The sequence below is a fragment of the Scophthalmus maximus genome, chromosome 11 (genome assembly GCF_022379125.1).
Source record: "Scophthalmus maximus strain ysfricsl-2021 chromosome 11, ASM2237912v1, whole genome shotgun sequence".
NCBI classification, from domain to species: domain Eukaryota; kingdom Metazoa; phylum Chordata; class Actinopteri; order Pleuronectiformes; family Scophthalmidae; genus Scophthalmus; species Scophthalmus maximus.
In genome coordinates, this window is record NC_061525.1 from 6,082,995 (window position 1) to 6,102,089 (window position 19,095).

General features: G+C 45.4%; 1 protein-coding gene across 14 annotated transcripts in view; it reads left to right on the forward strand.

Moving 5' to 3' along the window:
- The window catches only part of ryr1b (ryanodine receptor 1b (skeletal)), a 65,174-nt gene that overhangs the window by 27,832 nt on the left and 18,247 nt on the right, over positions 1 to 19,095 (forward strand). For 5 of the 14 annotated variants that reach the window (XM_047335379.1, XM_047335384.1, XM_047335389.1 and 2 more), the window contains exons 32-79: positions 307 to 469; positions 585 to 671; positions 1,214 to 1,440; positions 2,284 to 2,728; positions 2,812 to 3,360; positions 3,511 to 3,711; positions 3,950 to 4,055; positions 4,148 to 4,291; positions 4,699 to 4,972; positions 5,226 to 5,343; positions 5,485 to 5,617; positions 5,790 to 5,884; positions 5,973 to 6,108; positions 6,199 to 6,382; positions 6,568 to 6,679; positions 6,799 to 6,919; positions 7,026 to 7,201; positions 7,311 to 7,531; positions 7,741 to 7,831; positions 8,074 to 8,214; positions 8,309 to 8,472; positions 8,731 to 8,809; positions 8,921 to 9,010; positions 9,187 to 9,330; positions 10,098 to 10,175; positions 10,290 to 10,365; positions 10,452 to 10,575; positions 10,931 to 11,046; positions 11,159 to 11,226; positions 11,460 to 11,581; positions 11,846 to 11,895; positions 12,749 to 12,809; positions 12,932 to 13,058; positions 13,164 to 13,272; positions 13,363 to 13,444; positions 13,660 to 13,790; positions 13,880 to 14,200; positions 14,492 to 14,732; positions 15,191 to 15,278; positions 15,368 to 15,460; positions 15,884 to 15,898; positions 17,341 to 17,511; positions 17,799 to 17,858; positions 17,967 to 18,101; positions 18,216 to 18,328; positions 18,436 to 18,532; positions 18,644 to 18,750; positions 18,839 to 18,890. In XM_047335379.1, coding sequence (XP_047191335.1) covers positions 307 to 469; positions 585 to 671; positions 1,214 to 1,440; positions 2,284 to 2,728; positions 2,812 to 3,360; positions 3,511 to 3,711; positions 3,950 to 4,055; positions 4,148 to 4,291; positions 4,699 to 4,972; positions 5,226 to 5,343; positions 5,485 to 5,617; positions 5,790 to 5,884; positions 5,973 to 6,108; positions 6,199 to 6,382; positions 6,568 to 6,679; positions 6,799 to 6,919; positions 7,026 to 7,201; positions 7,311 to 7,531; positions 7,741 to 7,831; positions 8,074 to 8,214; positions 8,309 to 8,472; positions 8,731 to 8,809; positions 8,921 to 9,010; positions 9,187 to 9,330; positions 10,098 to 10,175; positions 10,290 to 10,365; positions 10,452 to 10,575; positions 10,931 to 11,046; positions 11,159 to 11,226; positions 11,460 to 11,581; positions 11,846 to 11,895; positions 12,749 to 12,809; positions 12,932 to 13,058; positions 13,164 to 13,272; positions 13,363 to 13,444; positions 13,660 to 13,790; positions 13,880 to 14,200; positions 14,492 to 14,732; positions 15,191 to 15,278; positions 15,368 to 15,460; positions 15,884 to 15,898; positions 17,341 to 17,511; positions 17,799 to 17,858; positions 17,967 to 18,101; positions 18,216 to 18,328; positions 18,436 to 18,532; positions 18,644 to 18,750; positions 18,839 to 18,890 — 6,838 coding nt within the window. The remainder of the gene's footprint in view (positions 1 to 306; positions 470 to 584; positions 672 to 1,213; positions 1,441 to 2,283; positions 2,729 to 2,811; positions 3,361 to 3,510; positions 3,712 to 3,949; positions 4,056 to 4,147; positions 4,292 to 4,698; positions 4,973 to 5,225; positions 5,344 to 5,484; positions 5,618 to 5,789; positions 5,885 to 5,972; positions 6,109 to 6,198; positions 6,383 to 6,567; positions 6,680 to 6,798; positions 6,920 to 7,025; positions 7,202 to 7,310; positions 7,532 to 7,740; positions 7,832 to 8,073; positions 8,215 to 8,308; positions 8,473 to 8,730; positions 8,810 to 8,920; positions 9,011 to 9,186; positions 9,331 to 10,097; positions 10,176 to 10,289; positions 10,366 to 10,451; positions 10,576 to 10,930; positions 11,047 to 11,158; positions 11,227 to 11,459; positions 11,582 to 11,845; positions 11,896 to 12,748; positions 12,810 to 12,931; positions 13,059 to 13,163; positions 13,273 to 13,362; positions 13,445 to 13,659; positions 13,791 to 13,879; positions 14,201 to 14,491; positions 14,733 to 15,190; positions 15,279 to 15,367; positions 15,461 to 15,883; positions 15,899 to 17,340; positions 17,512 to 17,798; positions 17,859 to 17,966; positions 18,102 to 18,215; positions 18,329 to 18,435; positions 18,533 to 18,643; positions 18,751 to 18,838; positions 18,891 to 19,095) is intronic. The other 9 variants (XM_047335380.1, XM_047335382.1, XM_047335390.1 and 6 more) reach the window with 3 other exon arrangements.

Consider the following 19,095-nt stretch of genomic DNA (forward strand, 5'->3'; position numbering starts at 1 on the left):
CTTGTTTTCTAATTATGCCAGGTTAGCCAAAAATACATTTTGTCTTTCCACTGGTATACTGAAGCACGCATATCTACTAAAAAGGTAAATAACTATAAAAAGATTACTACAAAAACTGCCTCAACAACATCTATTGAGAGGAAAAGGGAAAGTATGTAAGTGTGGTTGTCTATGGGTTCTTTGCCATTTTCCCTTTTCGTTACTTTGTTTTGGCGTTGTCCCTCTGTGATTTAAAGCAATGCCATATTGAAGAAGTTTAGGTGACATTAGTTTTAACATAGCAGTGTATTTGCTGTTTCTTTGCAGTATGAAGCACAGTAACTGCTACATGGTGTGGGGAGGCGACCTGGTCAGCAATCAGCAGACCCGCTTCAGCCAGGAGGACATGGTGGTTGGCTGTCTGGTTGACCTTGCAACGGGTCTAATGACCTTCACAGCCAATGGAAAAGAGATAAACACCTTCTATCAGGTACGTCTGCTCTTACAGGTTGCCCGTGTATTTGTTCATCAGACTCAACCTCACATGAGTCAGGACGAGTTACAGAATGTTCCTGAGCTGTAAAGCCGGAGGTGTTTTATTTCAGGTGGAGCCCAACACCAAGCTGTTCCCTGCCGTCTTCATTCAACCCTCCAATCAGAACATGGTGCAGCTGGAGCTTGGCAAACTCAAGGTCAGAAACTTCTTATGCTTCTCCAGTTCCCGTTCTTCCTCTTCTCTTCAGACATGTGTCTATCTGATTGGGTCAACCCCTCATCAGGACTCCTCCCCAACCGATGTTGAAAGTGGCCCTGCTAGTTGGTGACTGTGTGTCTCCGTTGAGATTAAAATGGTTCAGTGTCATTGATGTTTTACCAATGTGGAACACGTGTGCCACATAAGGAGGGAAGTGAAAGTTAAATTTCACTTAAGTGATTACTTCATGTAATTCTGTTTAATTCTCCAATTTATCAATTAAGTGTGGAATTGATAATTAAGCATGGAACTTAGGTGCTTACAGGAGTCTCTGTTAAAAGTGTCAGCAAATGATAGGGCTGTCAGCTTCATGCTGTTATTTTCTGTGCTTTCCTACTTGTCTTATTTCCATTACTTTCTTCCTTTTTAAAATCCAGCTGCCTGTTTGTCTTATTCTTCATTTTCTCTTTTATCTCCTCCCCCTTTCTCCCCTCCTCTCTCTCTCTCTCTCTCTCTCTCTCTCTCTCCCTCCCATATCAGAACATCATGCCGATCTCAGCAGCCATGTTCCGCAGCGAGCGTAATAACCCCGTCCCCCAGTGCCCTCCCAGGCTGGATGTCCAGATGCTGACACCAGTTATCTGGAGCCGTATGCCCAATCACTTCCTCAACCCGGAGATGGGCAGAGTGAGTGAGAGGTTGGGCTGGATGGTGGAGTGCACTGAACCCCTCATCATGATGGCCCTGCACATCCCAGAGGAGAACAGGTCAGAGACAGTCGCCACAGCAGGCAGTCTGTGCATTTCCTACAGTGCATTGCAAGTGATTGGTTTTGGTTAAGAATTTTCACTTACCCAAGATGGGTTTAACCTAGGATTTGTAAAAGTAATTGATTGATCAATATGAAATTTTATCTCTGTACTATTATCCTGTCAGATTTTTGCCACTTAGAAAAATGAAACACACCCGATGGTGGCACGAATCCGATTCAAGGCACTTGTACTCGCCTACTGTGCTCCGAATGGCTCAGGCCCTTCCTACATCCAGAACACGGTCAAACCTTACACCCCAGCACGTCCACTGCCAAACGGCTTGTGACGCCCTCCCCGCGAGGGGTGGGCAGCCACCACTCAACTATATATTATATTTTAGCACTTTGAGATTGCTTTTAGCAATTAAAAGTGCTCTATAAATGAAATTTATTATTACTGTTATTATATCCCGTCTGTTTTCTGTCCTGGTTCCTCAATGGTGGAACCAACTCCCCATTGACATCAGGACAGCAGAAACCCTTCAATGCAGACTGAAACTCACCTGTTCAGACTGCAGCTTAGTCCTTGAATCATAAAAAAATATATATACTGTATATATATACATTTTCCCTATTTGATAAATGTTTATGTAATCATGATTCTTACACTTTTCGAATAATATCTTCATGGTTGAATGCACATATTGTAAGTCGCTTCGGGCAAAAGTGTAAGCTAAATAAATGTAAAGTAATGTAATGTTATATTGGTGTTAATTGTTGATATTGATTGATATTTGCCATGTACTCACTAGTTCCCTAATCAGTGTTGATCTCTGGAGTCTGTGCTTTTCTCTCTCAGGTGCATTGACATCCTGGAGCTGTCGGAGCGTCTGGATCTGATGAAGTTCCACTACCACACCCTCATGCTCTACTGCGCTGTGTGTGCACTTGGCAACAACCGAGTGGCTCATGCCCTGTGCAGCCATGTGGATGAATCCCAGCTCTTCTACGCCATCGAAAACACCTACCTGCCTGGACCTCTCCGCAGCGGCTTCTATGACCTGCTCATCAGCATCCACCTGGAGTCTGCCAAACGGGCACGCTTAGGCACCAACAAGGAGTTTATCATCCCCATGAATGAAGAGACGCTCAGCATCCATCTCTATCCTGATACAAAGAAGGCTTATTCCCTCCCTGGTGTTGGCCTCACCACCTGCTTACGGCCCAAGCTGCATTTCTCGTCCATCAACTTTGTCGGCACGGACCCTGATCTGTACACTCTCAGTCCTGTCCTCCCTCTACAAGTAAGGACCAAGAATAAAATTGCACTGTTGCAAAAAAAGATATTTTAGATAACTGCCATTTGTTTTTTGTCGTTCCTCCACAGGAGTTGAAGACCAGGGCGATTAGTATGTTAACCGAAGCTGTGCTGGATGGTAGCCAGGCCATGCGGGATCCAGTGGGAGGCAGTGTGGAGTTTCACTTTGTCCCGATCCTGAAACTGATTAGTACATTGCTCATTATGGGCATCTTCAACGACGAGGACACCAAGCACATCCTCAAGATGATCGATCCCAATGTTTTCAGTGGAAAGGAAGAGGGGGACGCGGAGGGAGAGAAAGCCCTGGAGGGAGGAGCTGCTGAAAGTGAGGAAGCGAAGGAGGAGGACATGGATGAGGATGAGCTGGAGGATGAAGGGGTGGGCGAGGAAGAGGACGATGAGGAGAAAGGAGCGCATGAGGGGGAAGAGGCTGAACCTAAGGAGGAAGGAGAAGAGGGGGACAAGGAGGGACAGGCCAAAGCAGAAAAAGTGGACGGAGAGAAAGCAGAGGAGGAGAAGGAGGCAGAGGCAGTGGAGGCAGAAGCCAAAGAAGAGGATGATGGTCTGGAGGAAGGATTGCTCCAGATGAAGCTGCCGGAGTCTGTGAAACTGCAGGTCAATCTGATATTTAAACTCTGACTGCTCTGCGTTTGTGGATTGAATGTTTATATTTAGTTGACAGAATTCATATCTTAAAATATCTTTTACATTTTACTAACTATATATTTTAAACTGCTGTTCCTATCTCATTTCTATCTCTCTCAGATGTGCAAACTCCTGCAGTACTTTTGCGACTGCGAGCTGCGACACAGAGTTGAGGCCATTGTGGCCTATTCAGACCAGTTTGTCAACGATATTCAGAGCAACCAGCGCGTTCGTTACAACCAGTTAATGAGAGCCTTCACCATGTCGGCTGCCGAGACTGCGCGCAAAACCCGCGAGTTCCGTTCACCCCCACAAGACCAGGTACCAATAGTTGTTACCAGAAGCCTTCCTCAGACTTACCAATGCTATGTTATGGGGTTTGGATTTAGAGAAAAGCGATGAGGGGATTGAGATTGTCTTGAGCTGAAAAAAAAAAATTCTATGGGGCATTTTTTGAGATGCTATGTCACATGTATCACGGAAAGCACAAGGACACACCAGAAGTGATCCCAGGAAGTTAATGAAATGACATGCAATGAAATGAGTGCTCCTCTTTAAGGTTCTTTTGCTGACCAACTTTAAACACGAGGATGAGGACTGTCCAGTACCTGAGGAGGTGCGAGACACTCTGGCAGAGTTCCACGTTGACCTGCTGCTTCACTGCGGTAAGAAGTTCCTGTGAGACGTTCCTGTAAATATTCAAGTTAGTTTTTTTTATGCTGGGGTATTTAATGCCTTGATCACATTTTACTCATAGGTATACATATTGAGGAGGAGGCAGAAGAGGAGGAGGTGGACACCTCACTGAGGGGCAGACTCCTCAGTCTGGTGGACAAGATCAGGAGCCTGCGCAAGAAGAAGGAGGAGGAGACGCCAGAGGTTGAGGAGGAGACAAAGCCCAGTAAGACCAACAGCTAAATTACCTGTGAAATGCAGGAAGGAATTGATCAGCATTTTTTTTAAATTAACCGTTGTTCTTAGCTTTACTTATTTTTAAATTAGGTCAAAGTTAATAGCCAGTGTGCACATTCTGTATTATAGATACAATTAATCACTCTGGTATTCACTGGAATTTTAGTTTTAGATGATCTAATTGCTGTTGCAGTCGTTTCCACCCTAAAAAGAAATAGATGGGGAAACTGATTTAGGAAAATGCCGAAAATCGAAAGGGACAATATTCATATCAGAAGATATTCACTGCATGTAGACCACCATCTGCTTCAGTCTCAAAAAATATCAAACTCAGCCTTTATTAGCCTGAACAGTTGAATATACTCTCTTATTTCTTTTTCCACTCCCGCTACCAAGGCACCCTCCAGGAACTGATCTCCCACACCATGATCCACTGGGCCCAGGAGTCATTCATCCAGAACCCAGAGCTGGTGCGTCTGATGTTCAGTCTGCTCCACAGGCAGTACGACGGCTTGGGCGAGCTGATCCGAGCGCTGCCCAAAGCCTACGCCATCAACGGCGTCTCTGTTCAGGACACCATGGACCTGCTTGAGTGCTTGGGACAGATACGATCGCTGCTCATTGTCCAGATGGGCCCGGAAGAAGAGCGGCTCATGATCCAGAGCATTGGGTCAGTGTGTGTGTGTGTGTGTGTGTGTGTGTGTGTGTGTGTGTGTGTGTGTGTGTGTGTGTGTGTGTGTGTGTGTGTGTGTGTGGTACTCTGTACCCTGTATCATTCCATCCGTTGTCATACTGAAAATAATGAAACATAAATGGGTTTGTTTTTTTATCAGCTATAGTTGTTTTCTAATATGTTACATAAAGTTCAGAGTAAATAAAAACGCATCATGTGATTTCCAACTTGTGTATTTTTTCATTTTTAGCAACATCATGAACAACAAGGTGTTCTACCAGCATCCCAATCTGATGAGAGCTCTCGGTATGCATGAGACCGTCATGGAGGTGATGGTCAATGTGCTGGGTGGAGGAGGAGACTCAAAGGTAAATCTGAGGATTCCGTTTGTTTAGTTTATCTATCTTGTGTCTGTCAGACGCTTGACTTCACCCTTGGAGTCTTCACCACTGATTGCAGTACAGTACCACAGTAGGCCAGGAAGTATCTTTTTTACTTTGTCTCTCCAGGAGATTCGATTCCCTCAGATGGTGACCAACTGCTGCCGTTTCCTGTGTTACTTCTGTCGCATCAGCCGACAGAACCAGCGCTCTATGTTTGACCATCTCAGCTACCTTCTGCAGAACAGCGGCATCGGCTTGGGTCAGTGTCAGCCACCTATGTTCATTTTGATTATCAATTTTTGCCCTTACAATTGACAAATGTCCATGCACGAGAAGAACGTTGCTTCCACACTTCATCTAGAATGATGAGCTTTCATATAAGACGAGGAACAAACAAATATAGACTCACTGTGTTTATTTTACATTTGCAGGTATGCGTGGGTCGACACCTCTGGATGTGGCTGCCGCTTCCTGTATTGACAACAATGAGCTGGCCTTGGCTTTGCAAGAGCAAGACCTGGAAATGGTTTGAGAAAATGAGAAATCACAAGAAAAAAAAACACATGAAAGCGTACAGTGAACTCGTTGCCTTATAATCTCCGTTGGTAATGTAGGTGGTGACATACTTGGCGGGCTGCGGACTGCAGATGTGTCCAATGCTCATGGCTAAGGGATACCCTGACATCGGCTGGAACCCGGGTGGTGGAGAGCGATACCTGGATTTCCTCCGTTTTGCTGTCTTCGTCAATGGTCAGCCCCCGCATATTGTGATGAGATTTTAGTTTCAGCTGGATTTTTAGCGCGTGCCCTTCACTAACATCTGGCACTTGCTTCTCACAGGAGAGAGCGTGGAGGAGAACGCCAATGTGGTGGTCCGTCTGCTCATCCGTCGGCCTGAGTGCTTCGGCCCGGCGCTGAGAGGAGAGGGCGGGAATGGCTTGCTGGCTGCCATGGAAGAGGCCATCAAGATCTCAGAGGATCCGGCTAGGGATGGACCGACTGTTAAAAAAGACAGACGCTTTATGTAAGTGGTGGCACATGAGGTATGATATTTGTAAATCATACGTTCCGTCTACTGTCCACCTTTAAGTTTCTAATTACAAATCTCAATCAGGCTGCAGTGTTTGACTTGGTACATGAGAACTTTGATAAACCAATGAATCAACCCTGTTGTGTTGTTAAACAGTTAGAGAAAAAATTGTTTTCCAGGTTTGGTGGTGAGGAACAGCACGAGGAGAACCGTTTGCATCTGGGAAACGCCATCATGTCCTTCTACTCAGCCCTTATTGATCTGCTGGGCCGCTGTGCCCCTGAGATGCATGTGAGTGGAATGGCTTTTCACACCATTGATCTCTCTTGAGCCCACAGCAACAGTTGCCACGTAGGTGGTTGATGAGCCGGGTTTAGTTTACAGTATATCATAAATGTTTATATCTACAGCTGATCCAAGCAGGAAAGGGTGAAGCCCTAAGAATCAGGGCCATCCTGAGGTCTCTGGTGCCCATAGAGGACCTGGTGGGAGTCATCAGCTTGCCTGTGCAGATCCCTGCCTACGGCAAAGGTAGGATACAAATAGGGATCAGGTTTGAACATAACGCATACATTTTTTCCCAAAAAAATTGGGACGTTTTGGCATCCTCCTGCATATATGATTTCTTCTGTCCAAGCCACAGATGGTCAGATTATAGAGCCAAAGATGTCAGCCAGTTTTGTGCCGGACCACAAGGCCTCCATGGTCCTGTTCCTTGATAGAGTATACGGTATTGATAACCAGGACTTCTTGCTGCATGTGCTGGAGGTTGGCTTCCTGCCGGACATGAGAGCTGGAGCTTCTCTGGACACGGTGAGTAGGGAAAGAAAACAGACTTCTGTACAGACTGTACATCTGTCTCCAAAGTATTGCACTGTAGATTTTAAACTGTTCCCTCTGTCTACTTCTTCTCTGATTGTAGGTGGCTTTCAGTACAACTGAAATGGCCTTGGCACTGAACCGCTACCTCTGTTCGGCTGTTCTGCCTCTGCTCACCAAGTGTGCCCCCTTGTTTGCTGGGACGGACCACCGGGCCATCATGATCGACTCTATGCTCCACACCATCTATCGTCTGTCTCGGGGCCGAGCCCTCACCAAGGCTCAGAGGGATGTCATTGAGGAGTGCCTCATGTCCCTCTGCAAGTCAGTACTGAAACCAAACCAGTCTCTTGATAGAAATGATCTCTTTGACAAGATAAATTAAAGTAGAATGGCAAAACAGTTAACGTGACCGAACGCACATACACATGGAAACAATATACAGAGACGGACCAGAAAGACCTGAAACAAAACAACCCAATATCATTGCCTTATTTTAAACAGTTACTCTTCTCATGATGCATTTTGACTAGGTACCTTCGACCCTCCATGCTGCAGCATCTGCTCAGACGGCTGGTGTTTGATGTGCCCATCCTCAATGAATATGCAAAGATGCCTCTTAAGGTTTGCCTGTTGTTAAATTTACCATTATCTGTTTGTTTTTTTACGACAGTAGAAAATTCAATGGAATATAAAAGAATGTAAACAGAGAAGTAAATGTAACATGCAGTACATAAACACAGGCTGCCATCACTGATGGTTAGTATATGTGGGAGAAAATTATACTTATGTTAAGTATGTTAAGTTGATTTGATTACTGGTTGATATTCTTTACTTGTTTTACCTCTGTGATTTGATTATTTCAGCTGTTGACCAATCACTACGAGCGCTGTTGGAAGTATTACTGCTTGCCTAACGGATGGGCTAACTTCGGGGTGACATCGGAGGAAGAGCTGCATCTGTCTCGTAAACTGTTTTGGGGAATCTTCGAGTCCCTCGCTCACAAGGCGAGTGACAAGTCTTTTGTGTGTCCCCCTACAGTGTCACACGGTTAACGCTCATGCCGTTATAAACGTGACTTCTCTGATGTCCAAACTCTAGAAATACGATGCAGAACTCTTCAAGATCGCCATGCCCTGCCTCTGTGCTATAGCAGGAGCCATCCCTCCCGACTATGTGGACGCCACCTATTCCTCACACACTGAGAAAAAGGCGTCTGTGGATGCCGAGGGCAACTTTGACCCCAAACCAGTGGAGACAACCAAGTGAGAACATAATCCAGCAACTGGCAGTACAACATTACTTCACAGTGCTTACAGAAACATAAAACTCTTTTATCTCTCTCATATTGGTCACTTTCCCTATACACTGTATTCCTCATTCCTGCGGGCTCCTGTATGAAAGATTGTGGATGAAACTTAACATGATTTGCAAAACCTAACCCTAAGACACTCAAAACGCAAGTTAACAGTGGTACAGTATTAATAACGTGCAGTATTAACTAAGAGATCATTTATTCCCAGTACCATTATCCCAGAGAGGCTGGATGCCTTCATCAACAAGTATGCAGAGCACACTCATGACAAATGGGCCTTTGAGAAGGTCAGTTACGAAAATCGAATTCATCCGGTGTAGATCAAGTCCATATTTCTCGTTTGACACTCTTGGGTTTTTGTTATGACGGTCTCAATGGCTAAATCATTTTTTTTTCAGATTCAGAACAACTGGACCTATGGAGAGTTGTTAGACGAGAATTCCAAGACTCACCCGATGCTCCGGCCATACAAAACCTTCTCTGAAAAGGTAATTACTTTGTGACATTTCTGTGTAGTCGCATAATCTGCACACAGTAAACTAGAACTAAAACACTCCCACTGAACTAGAATTCCTGAGTTCAGACCATGAGTTTTTCACCGCTATTTTCCATGTATTTAGAATGTACTGTTTAATGTTAAGCCCTTATTCTCACTGTTTCTCAGGACAAGGAAATCTATCGTTGGCCCATCAAAGAATCCATGAAAGCCATGCTGGCCTGGGAGTGGACCTTGGAGAAAGCCCGGGACGGGGAGGGAGAAGTCGAGAAGAAGGCCACCACCACACGCAAGATCTCCCAAACTGCTCAGGTACAGAGAGAAAGGAGTTCAAAAAAACAAGCATTCAGTAGTCTGAAGATGTTTGATGCCATTTTGTCTGTTTTGGGCACATTGGAAAGGTTTTACAGATCAGGACACAAAAGCAATGATGGTTATGGGTCTACAGTGACTCTATAGTCAATTGATATCAGCATTTTTAAAGGGGCAGTCACGTTGAGTTGTAACGTCTCTCGCGGTGTCGGTGAGTGATGTCTACAAACTGCACACACAGTGTTGGCCACAGAGCCAGGACTATGCCTAAGAACCTTTTTTTTATTTTTTGCACACACACACACACAAAACTGACAGCTAGCGGACCGTGAGGAAATATTCGCTGAATTTTACAAAAAAATTTTACTGCCCCTTTAAGTGGGTGATAAAAATCGAAACTTGACTCTATTTCTGTAACCTGATGTGTCGGAGGGTTTGGTTAAACAGAACCATCTGGGGAGGCGCCGTTCTTTGCCAAATAGCAGGCGCTTTCAAAAATATACTTGGCGGCGGATTGGATGAACCATCTGTCGATCACCATCTATCACAGCTACCAAAGCCAGTCTGGAGAGGAGCGAAGACAGATTTTCCGTCAAGAGAAAGCCTCCATTCCCATTGGTCGCTCTTTTTTCCATGAGGCACTGCTCTCCAGCTCTGATATTACTGATCCCTTTGACGCTTACGTCGCTTCTCGCTTATGAGCTATTTTGGAGAACCTCTGTGAATTCTTTTGAGCTCTTTGAACCTCAAATGTTTTCTGTCTTCAGGCCACTTATGATCCCAGTCATGGCTACAACCCTCAGCCAATAGACATCACAGGGATGGCCCTGTCCAGAGAGTTACAGGTATGTATCTGTCTCTCCTCCGTCAGTGCTCTGTCACAGCGCTGATAGGTCTCAATTTGGATTCAACATTTGTTAGGAACTTGACAGATTGATTTCCCTCCCCTCTTCGTGCAGTCTATGGCTGAACAGATGGCGGAGAACTACCACAACACCTGGGGCAGGAAGAAGAAATTGGAGCTACAGGCCAAAGGTGAGAGGGGTTGTCTTTTATGAACCTGTACATGTTGATCGTTTGCCTTTTTCAGATTCCTAAAACGATTTTTTTTCTCCTGTTAGGCGGTGGCAGCCATCCACTGCTTGTTCCTTACGACACCCTGACGGCTAAGGAGAAGGCCAGGGACAGGGAAAAGGCCCAGGACATGCTCAAGTTCCTCCAGCTCAATGGATACGCTGTGACGAGGTAGGGAGGATCATTTCCCCATTTCAGTTTACACTCCTTCTGAACTCCATGCTAAATGGTTGGATAGTGTCAGGGGCACTGTTGTTGTTGGCCTGCCCCCGCTGCTGCACCATTACACCCATCTTTAACATGATACCACATCTCTCCCCTCCCTCCGTTGGTCTGCGTTTCACTTCACCATCCACTGTTGCCAATCCGAACAACTATGCAGACTTTTAATGTTTGACCTGGTCAGACAGCACGTGTAGTGAACTAGATCTGAGAGTTCATAAACTGGCCCAGTTCTGTTCATCTCTCTCTCTCTCTGTCTGTTGTTTTAATTTGAATTTTGACTCACTCTTCTCTCCATCCCCAGGGGTCTGAAGGACATGGAGCAGGACATCTCCTCCATTGAGAAGCGTTTTGCTTACGGTTTCCTCCAGAAGCTTCTGAAATGGATGGACATTGCGCAGGAGTTCATCGCTCATCTCGGTACTGGGGTTTGAGAGACAAAGGCTTGTCACTGCCACATATTCCAGAGGCAGAATATACTTTTTGAGGAAGGAATGAATTATTTTGTCTGTTTTGTTTTTTTCCCCCGCAGAGGCTGTGGTGAGCAGTGGCAGAGTGGAGAAGTCTCCTCACGAACAGGAGATCAAATTCTTTGCCAAGGTGAGCTACTTTGCATTTCCCGGGGTTTTCCTTTCAATTGTCCATAACAGGGGGATTCAGAGGACATGGGTCATCTCACAGTTGGTAGGGATTCAAAGCTTTTTCAAATTGGTTGTCTTCCTTCCTCTCGACACTTATTTTCTACGGAGGCAGGGCCTGCTTAATGGCAAGATAGTGTGTGTCTTCGAAAGTTATAACTTTATGTTATTTATATTTCATCTTGTGTCTCACAGATCCTATTGCCGCTGGTAAATCAGTACTTCAAGAACCACTGTCTGTACTTCCTCTCCACTCCTGCAAAAGTCTTGGGTAGTGGAGGGCATTCCTCCAATAAGGAGAAGGAGATGATTGCCAGGTATGTGCAGAAAAAGCTAATTCAGAAGACGGGGGCGGAATCACGTGACCTTACCATGTCCCTTTCCTTTAGTACTTCCGTGTGATAGTGTCTGTCCTCTCCCTCCTCCATGTCTCTTCATCTTTCTCCCGATTGTGCAATATCCTTCATTTCCGTGACCTCCCTTTTGCTTTCTGTGTCACTTCAAACATCTTCCTCTCCCTGTTTCCCCTTACCGTTATCCCTCCCTCTCCCTCCCTCTCCTCTCTTCTCCTCCTACCTCAGTATCTTCTGTAAGTTGGCTGCTTTGGTGAGGCACAGAGTTTCTCTTTTTGGTAAGGAACCTGCATGGTGGCTTTATGCCCTGTCACCATCTCTGCCCCCTCTATCTGTTTTCTTTCTCTAATTTCTTTCTTTATTTGTCCAGATCTTCTTTTTTTTCTTCACTTCCTTCCCACCTTCTCATTTACATACTAATCGGTGTCGTATCACACATCTACGCCATCCTCCCACGCTCCTATTCTCTCTTCCCTCCTTACTGGATCTGGTTTTAATGCTCCTCTCTCTTCAGCTCAGCTCAGCTTCTGCTTGGCTTTGATATTGTCTGCAATCTGGTGTATAGAATGTTGTCGTAGGGCCTGAATTCAGATTGGTAGCCTCACTAACTGGGTGTGATTTGAGCATGGATGTCTGTAGTGGTGTCAGGTAGCCACAGAGTGTATTGTCTTGTTGTGTGATGCGTTCTCAGCCTGGCTCGTATGAGGCACTACATGCTTCATCTTCATTCTCCTCCTCTTTCACCACCATGTGTTTTTTATAGACAGATGCTCTTATATAACCACATAGTACATGATAGTCAAAGTGCACCTCTGTAACTGTTCCACCGCTTGAAAAGTAACCATGTCAACCGCAAAATGGTGGTATTGAAATTAAGAAATCAGTTATTAAAGGAGAATATAGCACATGGTTCAATTGTTTCATAATGACCTGTTTAAGTAGTCTCAGTTTTGTAATATACAATGTATTTTGGGCTTTTGCCCACGTTTTCCCACAATCTGTGTGTGATGTAAGTGTGTGATCTAAGTGTATGCTCTGTTTTCTGTTTTTAATTCTGTAAATTGGGCTCTTGAAGGTGCATTTGCTCAGAAAGACAGCTCTGACCACACATCTCTGTTGTGCTGTTTTCAGGAACGGATGCGGGTGCAGTGGTAAACTGTCTGCACATTCTCTCACGGTCACTGGATGCCAGGTAAACTCACCATCTGTTCACATCACATCCCCATCACTTCCCACGGGCAGACAGAAAATAGACAACGAAAATCTAACAGTATCTGCTATTTTTGTCCATTCTCCTGTGTCCATCTTTTGAAGGACTGTTATGAAATCAGGCCCCGAGATTGTGAAGGCTGGCCTGCGTCAGTTCTTTGAGAGCGCCGCAGACGACATAGAGAAGATGGTTGAGAACCTCAAACTGGGCAAAGTGTCCAGTCGAAACCAGGTCAGAGGCAGCACCATAAAACATAGATTTTACACTCTTGATTAGTTTTCTTCTTTTGAGCTAATGTCTGTGTTTGTGTGTGTGTTTTTTTTATTGTTCCCATAGGTTAAGGGTGTGGCCCAGAACATCAACTACACCACCACCGCCCTGCTGCCAGTCCTCACATCTCTGTTTGACCACATCGCCCAGCATCAGTTCGGAGATGACGTCATGAGTGAGTGAAGTCCCTCTCTCTTGTTCATCATTTTCCCTTTCAAAGCACATTTCAAACCTAATGCGATGCCTCTCTTCTCCACGTCCTCAGTGGACGACTTGCAAATATCCTGCTATCGTTTAATGTGCAGTATCTACTCTTTGGGCACCGTGAAGACTCCACACGTAGAGAAGTGAGTAGAGACCTCTGTGGATCTGTGAAAGTCTAAAGACGAGGTGTAAACAAGTTTCCTTCACCAGTGGGACAACATAGAACACAATCTTTCCTTAGATTTCGAAGAAAAACTGCATAAATAATCTATAACAGATTGCTTTCAAAGATTTATTGATCATTAATTTGTACTTTTATGGTTTTATGGGAACTTTGTGGTATTTTTCTCCTGCACAGGCAGCGGCCAGCTCTTGGCGAGTGTCTGGCCCACCTAGCAGCTGCTATGCCAGTGGCCTACCTTGAGCCAGCACTGAATGAGTTCAACACGTTTTCTGTTTACACCACCAAGACTCCCCGAGAGAGATCCAGTGGGTTTTCCAGCATTTTGTCTTCTTTTCCTCCCCAGCAAATGTATGACATGATCAGAATGTTTTTAAGAAATTGTTCCTTTGAATAGTTCTGGGTCTTCCCAACCAAGTGGAGGAGCTGTGTCCTGACATCCCAGAGCTGGAGATACTGATGAAGGAAATCCACGATCTGGCTGAGTCCGGGGCTCGCTACACAGAGATGCCCCATGTGATTGAGATCACCCTGCCGATGCTGTGCAACTATCTCCCACGCTGGTGGGAGAGGGGCCCAGAGAACTTCCCTGAGCAAGAGGGCCAACTCTGCACCTCTGTCACCTCCGAGCAACTCAACCAGCTGCTCGGTAGCATTATGAAGATCGTGGTGAACAACCTGGGCATAGATGAGGCCTCCTGGATGAAGAGACTGGCAGGTGAGTGAGCAGGCGTTTTCGCAATAAGCCAGAGTTCTCTGGTTATGACTGAGCAGGATGGTTCCCCAGTGAACTTGTCTGATTGTGTGAGGCCATGGTTGGTGGGCCCCATTATCTCATTATCCCTTATTGTATTGATTTGTTCACCATACATCTTACAATGTTGGGTCTGCAAACTAAATATGCTTTCATAGTGATTGTATAATACATGTGTTATAGAGAGCAGACAACTCACTTGACACTCACATGTCGTACATCTAATATTTGGAAACTTTCCCGTCCGTTGTCCAGTGTTCGCCCAGCCCATTGTCAGCAGGGCTAAACCGGAGATGCTGAAGTCCCACTTCATCCCCACCATGGAAAAGCTGAAGAAGCGCTCGGGAAAAGTTGTGGCCGAGGAGGATCAGCTGCGCATGGAGGGCAAGACAGAGGTGGACAACGAAGACGGGACCATCCGAGACGAGTTTGCTGTGCTGTGTCGGGACCTGTACGCTCTCTACCCGTTGCTCATCCGCTACGTTGACAACAACAGGTAGTGATTTTAGAGCAGGTTGATGGACACGTGGTTACTGTAGTTGATGTGGAGACTAAACCACAACATCTTTGAGTTATAAAGATGGGTCAGTGTCTGGAGCTTAAACCAACGTCACTTCACCACTTATTATTTTGCTTATCTTTGTGTGGAAACCTTCAGACTTTATCAAATAAACTTCATTTTGATTCTTTCAAACCAAGGTTGAATATCAGTAGAAAATAACAGAGGTGATGACAACACCAACCTAGCCAAGCATGACTATCTATAACAGTGAAATAAAGAGATAATGTAAAGTATCTGTTTGACTGCAGCTTCTAGTGCCTGTTTAAAGATAGTTCCATACCCGTCTGCCGTGAGCCTTCTCAGGACAATGTTACATTCAAATTTGGTGTGTGCAAAACAGAAAGGAAAAGAGTTTTTCTGCAAAATAAACCCTTTACTGTGTGTGTCTGCAGGGCAAGGTGGTTGACCTGTCCCGATCCTGATGCAGAGGAGCTGTTCAGGATGGTGGGAGAGGTCTTCATTTTCTGGTCCAAATCCCATGTGAGTTTGCCGGGCGACTGTGGTCTTTTCGGATTTCTTTTTGCTATTCTCCATTGTTTTCTTTGTTTTCTTTCCGTTGTTTATCACAGAACTTTAAGAGGGAGGAGCAGAACTTTGTGGTGATGAATGAGATCAACAACATGTCCTTCTTGACTGCCGACAGTAAGAGCAAGATGAGCAAGGTGAGAGTGGACCAGCACACGGATGGACAAGTGAAACATAGCTGGTTACTTGATAAGATATTTAATTCATTTACAACATCTCTTGAGCTTTAACTCATTAAGAAACTAAACTCTTAATAATTAATATTTCACTAACACCACCCATTTCAAGCAGGGAGGGATTTAACCCTTTTCTTCATCAATTCTCAGCTGTTATTTCCTTTCTTTCCCTTAAGTTGCTATGGATAAGAATGTCAGGTAAATGATTATTCTGTAAAAAATAATGATACGTTTTATGAATTTGAGAGTAATAGCCTATTACATAACTAATAACACCTTTTCCAGGATATTGGCAGTGTACCTAGCGTTCAGGCCGTAGAAGGAGTGTCGCTAACTGTGTTTTCTCCTTATATCCTGTGTCGCGGTTGGACGCTGGGCCACTAGGCCGGAGATGGAGAGGTTAGACTGTGTTTGTGCACGAGCGCTGTGCTGATCGCATGGCACCCTGAGTTTGGGGAGGCATTTCATCAAGCTCTCCGATGGACTGCCGCGCTTCTTACACACAGACCCCACTGCAACACACATATACATACTCACAAAACGAGGTTGTAAAGGCGAAATGATGCGCTGTGTCATGTCGACTTGGGTGAAACTGCTTATTTATGGAATGTGTTCTCTGGGTAGGACTGAGTAGTATTGAGTGTGTGTGTGCGTGCGTGCGTGTGCGTGTATATGTGTGTGTGTGTGTGTATATGTGTGAGTAGGGGTCTGGAGCGGCTTGATGAAAGGTCTTTGCTGTAGATTGTAGTGGCCTGAGAGGATTCATGGCGCTCGGTTGTGCACCTCGTCTGGAGCGCGCTCTGCCGCAGCCGAGCACCATCACTCTATTTTCCGTTTGATCAATAAACACACTTTGCCTTCAGATCGTCCCAGTCGGATAAAGTTGTGGAGCCACTGTGCCAGCTGTGATTTTGAAGTGTTTTGTAATTGACGCTTGGATTTCTTTTGTTTTTTCTTTTGTGGTAAAGATTCCTGCGCTGGGGGACTCTTCTCTTGACAATGTTTGCAAGTCACACCATCCCTTAACGGCTACCATTTAGATGTGCTTGATCCATCCGTAGCGTACGTACCTAGCTGAGACCGTCGGTGAAACTGAAGCAAGCTCAACGTCACCCGATGGCTGTCATCATATTCACTAACTGGACTCGTCACTCCATGTCTAATTCATTGACACCATTAAATTGTCAGATCACTGACTCTCAAATCAGTGTTTGATCGATGTTTTTACGTGGTCGCTGTAAGACAACTGGGAAAAACCTCCTCTCCATGGCGTTCAGCTGAGCATTACTGTGTCTTCTGTTGACTGATCATCAAAACGCCTCTCTCTACCCACACACTGAGGGCCGAGAGGGCGCCGTGGGGCCAGACAACAGTCAGTAATGAGCGCTGGCAGTCGCAGGACAGGAGTGTGTGAGAAGAGCTCCAGGGCGACGGAGCTGACCCCCCCGCTAGACTTGTGCTGTCGTGTATGTCGTCCGATGGACAGGATGTGTACTACTGGCCACTGCTCTACTAACAGTGAGGCTGCGATGTGTGCAACGACTGTAGCAATAAGTCACCTGAAACCTCACCAGGTTGTTGTTTAGAAGGAAATGTAGTCGTTGTTCTTGTCTTCCACTGAGGTGCAGTTGTTGATTCACTGTATCAGCATGTTCTTGCCTATAATGTTACAGGCAGCGGGTTGTCGCCATCCCATTCTATCTGTATTTCTTCCTCACTTTTATGTTAAATCTTCTCAAAGGCCTCTGACGTCATGAAATGTTGTCCGATGAGGACATTGTTGGTGTCTGAGCTGTATGGGGGGGGTTGTAAATCAAACTGTTCTCCCTCTCTCTCTCCAGTCTGGAGGCTCAGAGCAGGAGCGCACCAAGAAGAAGCGGCGGGGAGATCGCTACTCTGTGCAGACCTCCCTCATTGTAGCAGCGTTAAAGAAGATGCTCCCCATCGGCCTCAACATGTGCTCTCCTGCAGACCAGGAGCTCATCAATCTCGCCAAGATCAGATACTCCCTGGTACTTTGATGCGTTTGAAGCCAACTCACCGACTACATTGTATCCGAACATGGACAAATTGGCACAATTTCCATTTACAGATTGTTATTGTATAGTTTAAGAATCAAAATATCTTTTTTTAATCTCTGTGTTTTATAAAATGATGATGTCTGAAGATAAGTTTCTCAATAAGCATAGAGTTCAGTTTCCTTTTGCTATTCAGAATTTAATGAAAGGGTTAAAATACAAACCCTAGGGTATTTTGATAAAAAAAGCAAATAATGAATGTCTCGGCATCTTCCTCGTAGAAAGACACAGATGAAGAGGTGAGGGAGTTCTTGCACAACAACCTGCATCTTCAGGGCAAGGTGAGTAGACGTTTTGGTTGTTTGACTGAGCAAAGACGAGAATGAATAGACAAATTCCCTTTGTAAATGTCTTTACACGGGCTATACATGTTTGTCACCCGATATCAGGTGGAGGATCCAGCCATGCGCTGGCAGATGTCTCTTTATAAGGAGATGTCTGGGAAGGCGGAGGACGCCGAGGACCCCGAGAAGGTGGTTAAAAGGGTACAAGAGGTGTCTGCTGTCCTTTACCACATCGAGGTGGTGAGTACAGACACAAACCCGACTGCTCTGAAGGCAAACGCGCGACATGCAAGGTGTGGGCCTTAACCTGGAGACGGTCGGATATGTTCAGTAGAGGTTTCTTCCTTGCTTCAGACTGAGCACCCCTTCAAGTCAAAGAAAATGGTGTGGCACAAGCTGCTGTCCAAACAGCGTCGCAGGGCAGTGGTGGCCTGTTTCAGGATGACCCCCCTGTACAACATCCGCAGGTAATCATTTCCTTCATACTAACTAACGAACTATCTATGATAGAACCAGAACAGATAACAGGAGCCATCGCAGCCTAGTTAAGTCTCGATGACCTCCCCTCTTACAGGCACAGGGCAACCAACATGTTTTTGGATGCATACAAGCGCAACTGGTTAGAGACGGAAGGTTACTCATTTGAGGACAAGATGATTGACGACCTATCAGTGAGTCCTCCTCCCTTTATTTCTGAGACAATACCATCTGTTGTTAATGGCACATGGCCTGCGGTGTATAATAAGGATTTTCTCAAGATTCATTTTATATCTTATCATTAGAAAGCCCTGGAGGAAGAGGAGGAAGAGGAGGAGGAGACCGAGACAAAGCCTGACCCCCTTCATCAGCTGATTCTTCACTTCAGCCGCACAGCTCTCACGGAAAAGTTGTATGAGCCTCTCGCTCCTCTGCAGAGCAGCTTTGTGACCTGTTCTTCAGCGAGTCATTGATTGCTGTTACATTTCGCCTCATTACAGGAAACTTGACGTGGACCATCTCTATATGTCGTATGCTGATATTATGGCAAAGGTAAGAATTAAGGAGGGTCGCCGAGCCCCATCGTCAGATCTCCCATCACCAACTGAAATGAGTTTACGTGCCTGAACCTTAATGTGAACGAACCTTTGTAAAATGCAAACCTTACGTACAACGTGAAGCTGTTTTTCAGACTCTTGCTTTATCCTGCAAAACTTTGTGAGACTGTGTTGCAATCTGGTGTAAGGTTGCAAAGTCT